The sequence below is a fragment of the Nanorana parkeri genome, unplaced genomic scaffold (assembly GCF_000935625.1).
Source record: "Nanorana parkeri isolate BGI_ZX_2015 unplaced genomic scaffold, ASM93562v1 scaffold2701, whole genome shotgun sequence".
Classification (NCBI taxonomy): domain Eukaryota; kingdom Metazoa; phylum Chordata; class Amphibia; order Anura; family Dicroglossidae; genus Nanorana; species Nanorana parkeri.
Genome location: NW_017308969.1, coordinates 103,856 through 111,667, shown reverse-complemented (window position 1 = coordinate 111,667; position 7,812 = coordinate 103,856). Strand labels below are relative to the sequence as shown.

Sequence of the window (7,812 nt, the reverse complement as noted above, 5' to 3'; positions counted from 1 at the left end):
CGCCCAGCTGTCAGAAGCAGGCTGTCGGCCGGCCGCTCGGCCAGCTTCGGCTTTCAGCACGGCTCAGCCGAGGCATATGCGATCGGCTCGACTGAGCCGCTCAGCTGTGATCGGGAGCTGTACGGGCTATTGTGAATAGCCTGTACAGCACCCCCTCGGTTCTCCTGAACCGAGGGGGTCCTGGGGCCGAAGCTAGCCGAAGGATCGGCCGAAGCTACAGCCAGATCCTTCGGCAGCTTTGTGAATAGACCCCTCTGTATTTTCTCTTCGGGGAACCAGACTGAATCATTAACTAATTCTGGTTTTTAGGTTTGCCAGGGGAAGTCTATTACAAAATGGTTGTTGCAATAACATCAGACCTCCACAGAACTTTACCACTTAGCACAAAATGACATTTTTGGGAATGTTCCAATCCCAGGACACCAAGTAAGGGGCACCTGTATTCTAATAATAGACCCTACTAGAGAATTTGTAGGATGGGTGATTTGGCTAAAGTGGAGGTTGTTATGTGCAAAAAGACGCAAGAACACATGTTGTTCTATTTTCTTTTTAGGTCGAATGTAACATAAATACCACACTGTGGCCACTAGATGGAGCTGAACAAATACTTATTTCCTATGCTCCTCAGTGCCATCTAGTGGCCATAATGCAGAATGACGTTACATTACATTTGACCAGAAAAGAAAACATATTAAGAACTAAGAACTTTGTTTTTGTCTTTATTCACACAGAACAAAACGAGAGATTCACATGGCTACGCGAAATGCTTATACAAAACCCCAAAGTATCCCCTCTACTAGAAGATAAAGACATTGGCGGAGACGATATTTTCAGTAAAATTTATTCTATTGTAAATAAACAGCATCCGATTTATATACAAATAAAAAAACTATTTTTTTCCCCTTATAAATCCGGTGCGGTGTTGTTCGTATCGCTGATAAATATTGCTAATTCTAAGTCCTGTTTGGCGTTTTCTGCTGGTGATAGAAATCCCTGGATCTTCTTTTATTGCTCTGGCATCAAAATGAAGGAATCAGTCCGCCTAAACGCCAAGCTCCGCCTCCTCTGTGCCCGTGAGGAGCCAGACCAAGCGGAAGCAGATGGCGAGGAAGCCGGTACCCAACAGGTCGCCCAGGGCGGTCAGGTACGGGATGGAGAAATTATCTGGGTCCAGTCCTTTCCGCCACATGAACCGCACAATGAGGTCAGCCACGTAGAGCAACATGCAGACCTGGCAGAAGAAGAACAATGTCAGAGCTGGAGGGAACTGAAATGTGAAGTGGACCTGCGCCCAGATCATGCTCAGCAAAGTATTTACATATTCTGACCGAGCGGCACAAATACTGCAAATCGAACCCTTATTCATCTCTGGATCTATAGGCATTGTGAAGAAATTCATTTTCAAAGTTCACAACACAGACACTGGGGGGAAGTTATCCAAACTGGAGCAGAGAAAATCTAGAGCAGCTGTGCACGGCAACCAATCAGCTTCTCTCTTTCATTTTCAAACCATCACTGAACAGAGAAGCTGACTGGTTGCCCTGGGCAACTGCTCCAGATTCTGTCTGCTCCAGTTTTGCTAAATTCCCCCCACTGTGTTTTGCTATGAGAGCAGATCCTTGGCAGCCCTCTCCTTTCATTCATTGGATTTGAGTTCCATCCACCATGGAGGCTCAGCATCACACGTGGGCATGCAAATACACAGTCTAGGAACGCCCACTTGTCCAGACTGACATCCACCAATCAAGGCATTTTGATATTTGCATAACTCCTCCCACTGCTTGCATCAGGGCTGAGGGCTCTTATGAGGAGTACTGAGGCAGGGTGCTGTGATGTCTTCAGAAAGCTATGTACATCCTGCCAGCCCCTCCCACCAGTTATGATCTTCCTGCATTGTACAGAGACTCGGTGATGACATGACTGGGTATAAAATAAGTTATGCAATGAAAAAGGAAAGGTTTTATAAAAACTATCATTAGCATGTTGCTGGGGAGGGGAGGGGGGGCAGTGATCCCTAAACAAAAAACAAAATGTTGCAAAGAAGCTGCTGTATTATATTCCTCCCATGGGTCAGCGCAGGACAATACTACTACTACTACGATCCCCATCATTACCTGGAGGAGGGCGGCGGACAAGTAGAAGGTGATAAAGAGTACAGTGAGCGCGGTGTGACCTCCTTGTAACAAGTGGATGGTGTACAGGAAGACCAGGTGACCCGGGACGACCAATAGGAACAATACTCGAGCTGATTTGGAATTAACACCTAAAGAGGAGAAAAAAGTCAATCTGGACAATCACACACAGGAGGTACATTCCATGATATGCTTCTTCAGGTGCGGTTCACTAGTCCGGTGAAGGCACATGAATGATGTTATATATTTCTCTTTTCACCATAGAAAAGGGAAGGAATGGCAATTCCACTGACCTAACCCTCCCCTCCCCCTCCAGGGATGCATACCTACCTTGATCTGACGTCTGAAACGGTATGTTTACATCCAGCGGCACAAGTCTTCACTGTCCTGGCCACACCTGCACATTACAGTCCCCATAGACATCTATGGGGCTGTGTCCCGGGGCAGGAGACGATCGGAGATGGCCCCATAGAAATCTATAGGGCTTTAAGGAGCAGCCAGGACAATAAAGACTTGCAGCACTGAATGTGAACAGCAAAACCACAGACAATGGGTCAAGGTAAGTACCCATCTGTGGAGGAGGAGGTTGGGCCAGATTAGCTCAGGGGAAGGGGGAAAAAAGGATAAGGATCAGGAAAAACAGCTACAGAAAACTGTAGGGAGGGCGACTCTATGGTGAACTATCTGCTTTGCCCTGCAGCACTAATGCACTATGGATCCAACATACAGTCATCCAGGATCTGAAGAACTGCAAGTCCTGCCAGGCCTTGTCAGACCACTGGATGCTGGGAGTTGTAGTGGCATTGCATCCAGAAGAAATAGTTGTCCTTATTAGTAGGAATGCACCAATACCGGTAGCAGTATCGGTGCCGAAACCGAGAATTTATGCGAGTACTAGTATTGTATAGTATTGCACCAAATGCTCCCGATATCGGAACTTCCGGTATCAAGAAGTCAGGCTGCAAATCATTACACACTGCCCAGCTTCCTGATTGGCCGGGAAGCTGGCTCAGTGCTCCCTCATCACCAGGGAGCATGGAGTGGGCTTCCCAGCCAATCAGAAAGCCATTAAACACCGCCCGGCTTCCTGATTGGCCAAAAAGCCTTTTCCATGTTTCCTCATCACCTGGTGACGAGGGAGCACGGAGATGGCTACCCGGCTAATCGGGAAGCTGGGCGGCAAGTAATTACATGCCACCTGGCTTCCTTAATGGAACTTGCGGTATCAATATTCTGTATCGGCGAGTTACGAAAGAAAAATATCGGTACTTGATACCGAAAAAAACAGAATCGGTGCATCCCTACTTATAAACTGCGGCTCTACAACATTCCTCCCCTGCAGTGTGGCACTGCTACATCTTGTCACTGCTCCTCAGGACTTTGCCCTCCTTTACATCTCTTACAATCATGTTCTCACATACCGGAGGAGAAGAAGGTGGTGCAAGGGTTGGGCCAGTGCTGCCTCATTTTGTACGGTAGGACGCCCGGCATGCTCCAGAAATGGAGGAAGGTGGAGATCCGACTGGCCTGAATAGCAACCAGGTTCCCGGCCACACCTGCGGGTTTAAAGATCATTAAAGCAATTCCTATAAAGACTTTTAAGGAAATAACTGAAGTCCCCGACCGATGCTGACCAATGGCCTTTCAGATTACATAAATTACATAAACTCCTATCAGGGTGAAAGTAAATAGTAAAAGTGCATAAACTAGGTAGAGGGTAGAGTGTACATACCATTAATAACCGGAGTGAATACTGCCATTCCCTCAAATTTGGGATCAGTTACTGTTTTGTCCAGGATAAGGCCACCAATACTAGAAGAGATCAAGAAAAAAAAGTTTCAATATGTGGCCGGTTCAGGGTATTTGGGGTACTTGTCATATACTGTTATGTGGGGGTGGGGTGGGTAATGTTGTAGATACGGGCCTATTGGATTGAATATACATGTGGTATACATCTTCTCAAGGCGGCCGTTGGCCTGACGGCTAGCCGGAAGCTGTTGTAGGTACACCTCTCCTCACCTTTGTTTACTTTATTTTTCTTAATGTTGGTTTTGCCCTGTCTTTCTTTGCACTGACTTTTTGTTGCATAAAAAATGTTTAATAAAAACTATCTGATTTAAAAAAAAAAAAAAGAAAGAAAAGTTTCATGGATGAATGCCTTCATGTGGGGCTACCAAAAATAGAGAACCCCGGACCGTCTGTGTCATGTTACTCGATTGGCCAACATTCCCTGTCCATCCACTTTATAAGTTCAGTAAATGTAAGTTCCGAGCTTTTTATAACTTCCAGTACGATTCACCGAAAGTGCCCAAACATGGGCTATCTATCACTCTACACTGGAGGTAAGTTCAGCCGCGTTTGTCATGTTATCAGATGTCTCGTGTTGGCAATTTCCAGTATCACTGACACCTATCAGGTTGTATCTGAGCTTCTAGGAATTGATGACAAAAACTGCAGGCGGTTGGCAGGACTTGCTATTTAAAAACAGAACTAGACCCGAAATGTAAAATAACTTCTAGCAGAGAGATATTTATGGTGGAAGAGACTCTGAGGGGCTGATGTACTAAAAGCAAAATAGGCTGTTCACTTGAATCCTCACTTTACAAGGGAATGTTCCCTTAGTGAATGAGGCGAAGCTCTGCTGACTTCCATCATCCAATCATGTGCAAACAAAACACTTTTTTTTAAAATTTCCTTGCATGTGATTGGATATTCTTTCTTTGAATTGTCAGCACATTCACTAAGCTAAAGGGAAATTCCCCTTAGAAAGTGAACGGCCTATTTGCCTTATTATACAAATGAAGCCTGCTAAATCTGGACTGGAGTTTGTTTGAGAAGGAGCTGGTGGTCAACTGTATTAAAAGCAGCAAAAAGGTCTAATAGTATGAGCCAAAGATGCCCGGTACCTCATTTTTGAGAGGAAGATGTTGGTGTTTATAGACACAGGATTGTAGAAAGCCACCAGCTGGAAAGTGACTGTCTGCTGCATTCCTCTCTATCAGAGTTTCTCTCACCTGCTAATGGACATGGCCACAATGACCGGCTGCCAACCAGATTTCAGGACTTCGGCAATGGAAGAGGACTGCTTAGCCACCGCCACCCACAGTGGGATCAGGATGATGAAAACTATGCAGATTAACGGAGAGAGGTACTGAACGTCTGCAAAGAGACAGAAGAGAGAATTATATGAATGAGAGACTCTGGACTGAAGAAGAAACGATGGAAGCTTTATCCTCCTGCATGATAATTACATAACTAGACCAAGCCAGCTCCACCTAGCTAAACATGGCAGCCATGATGGTAGAGATGTAGCAGCTATGACAGTACAGAAGTCGTCTGGTGTAATATTATTGACAGTTTGCGTAGGCTTTTACAATATAAAAGGGAGAGAGTACAGTTACACTACTAATTAGGAAAAGAGGGTTAGGAGGGCCCTGCTCATGAGAGCTAACATTCTAAAACGGAAGGGGCAAGTGACACAAAAGGTAATACTTGTGGGGGGATGAGTTGATGGAGAAAGTAAAGGTTCAGTTGTTAGCTGGAGGTGGGATAGACAAAGAGATTTGTATTTAGGGATTGCCTAAAGTCAGACAGAGTAGCAGATAGCCACAAAGGTTGGGGTAGGGAGGTTCCAGAGAATGGGAGAGGCTCTGGAGAAGGCCTGGCGGTGAGCACGGTAGGAGGTTATGCCTTGGTAGATGCAGAGAGTATGGTTTGGGTGATATTTTGAGATGAGGGTGGAGATGTAGGTCAGCGCAGAGTTGTGGATAGCTTTGAAGATTGCCATTAGTATTTTGAGTGGGAGGAGGGGGCGGGTACAGCTGGCTCTGCCTCTAGATAGGCAGATCCAGCTGTCAGTCACGCAGCTGGGCGGATCCCGGCACAATTGTCGGGATCCGCTTCAGCTGCGGCGTCACAGTATACCGCGAGCTATAGCTCGCGGTATACTGAGCTTAGGGTGACGGGAGGACGCTAGTTTGTGTCCTCCCGTTACCCTAAGGAGAACTATGGGGAAAAGCCTTAATCCCATAGTTCTCCTTTAAGAAGGTGCGTATTTTGCAAATGTTACGTAGGTGAAGGCGGCACGATTTTGACAGTGATTGGATTGGGGCTGAAAGGAAAGACCCACCTGGCACCCTGGCACGAGGGTAGGAACTGATAGTTGTGCTAATGATCACAATGAAAAAGTTGGGAGGGAAGTACAGGAGGTTACTTATGAGCACAGTTTTGGAAGGATTGAGTTTTAGGAAGTGGTGTGACGTCCTTACTGATATTGTATTGAGTTGTGGAGTAGAGAGATAGATTTGAGTGTCATAAGCATAGAGATGGTATTGGAAGCCATGGGAGACTATCAACTGGCCAAGGGAGGAGGTGTAGATAGAGAATAGAAGAGGTATGAGGACAAAGCCTTAGGGGACCCCTATGAAAAGAGGAAGAGGAAAGGAGAGGAGGAGTCAGAGTTGTAGGTGAGATGAAGGAGCGCTTAGATAGGTAGGTGAAAAAAGGAGAGACTTGGAGGCCAAGGGACTGGAGTTTGTTTAAGGAGCTGGTGGTCAACTGTATCAAAGGCAGCAATAAGGTCTAATAGTATGAGCCAAAGATGCCCGGTACTGGACACCACATTGTATTAATTGGAGTCCCCAAAATGTATTGTAGCCAACAAGCCACACAGCAATGAATTATGGCAAATTATTCAGAGCGGGCAGCTATGATGGTTCACGAGCCTTATTCTTCTGGAGGATAATCATTTCTATGACCTCATCTGAAAAACTCTACAGAATTTAATGGAATGATTATTATCATTTGAAAGGAAGACCTGTCCACATGCACATAAAACAGGTAAGATCTGTGAAAAAGCTTTACCCTAACGTGAAACATAAGAGTCAACCTGCACCAAATCAAGTATGCTAATCGCCCCCTAAACCATTTCATGTTCTTACCTCTGTAGGAGAAAAGGGTGCTGCCGACACCAGCCAGGAGCGACAGTGTGATCAGATCCCCCAGACTAGCGGCGATGGGCGTGGCCACATTATCGGGATTTATTCCACATTTTCTGGACGCCACAATGACTCCGATCATCACCAGACCTAACGGACACCAAAATACAGATATGTCATGTTTGGGATTTACTTGGAACACTTGGGTTTTTCTTCCACCTTCTGCTGGGTCAATGGTATTAAAAATAAAATTGGTTGAAATTTAAAGAATTTTGTCTTTTTAAACCTTTATTACTATGTTACTATATTTCTGGGTTTGTAAATGATACTGGTGAGCCCAGAGGTAACCCACATAATCTCCATGAGAATGTACAATCTCTATCCGGACAGCCTCTCTGGCGGTAACTGAACCTAAGATGCAGGTACTGCAAGGCCACAGTACTAGCGCACTCAGTCATATGCTATTTGGTACACATGTAGTTAGACAGGAGTGCAATAGGCAGGTACTTTAAAATGTATTGTAGGGATGCTGTTCCAGACTGTGGATATGTCCCAAATGCAAGTATATTTCTCAAGCCAAAAAAAGTGGTCAGCAAAATCTTGTAATGGGGACACCTGTTCTATTGACATCCAGGAAGGGACTTCCTTTCACTTCCTGTTGTGTCTGCAGCAAAGGAAGTAAAGGGAAATCTAACCAACAGACAGCCAACAAGAAAAACAAACTGACAGGATATGTGGGTCCC

At 45.4% G+C, this 7,812-nt stretch overlaps 1 protein-coding gene across 2 annotated transcripts in view; it reads right to left on the bottom strand.

Moving 5' to 3' along the window:
• Window positions 1–1,019: 1,019 nt before the first annotated feature.
• The window catches only part of SLC41A3 (solute carrier family 41 member 3), a 25,561-nt gene continuing 18,768 nt past the window's right edge, over window positions 1,020–7,812 (bottom strand). For both annotated transcript variants that reach the window (XM_018574052.1, XM_018574053.1), the window contains 6 exons: window positions 7,073–7,219; window positions 5,147–5,291; window positions 3,865–3,944; window positions 3,554–3,688; window positions 2,115–2,263; window positions 1,020–1,231 (listed from right to left, as the gene is read on the bottom strand). In XM_018574052.1, the coding sequence (XP_018429554.1) occupies window positions 1,043–1,231; window positions 2,115–2,263; window positions 3,554–3,688; window positions 3,865–3,944; window positions 5,147–5,291; window positions 7,073–7,219 (845 nt within the window). In that variant the 3' untranslated portion in view covers window positions 1,020–1,042. The remainder of the gene's footprint in view (window positions 1,232–2,114; window positions 2,264–3,553; window positions 3,689–3,864; window positions 3,945–5,146; window positions 5,292–7,072; window positions 7,220–7,812) is intronic.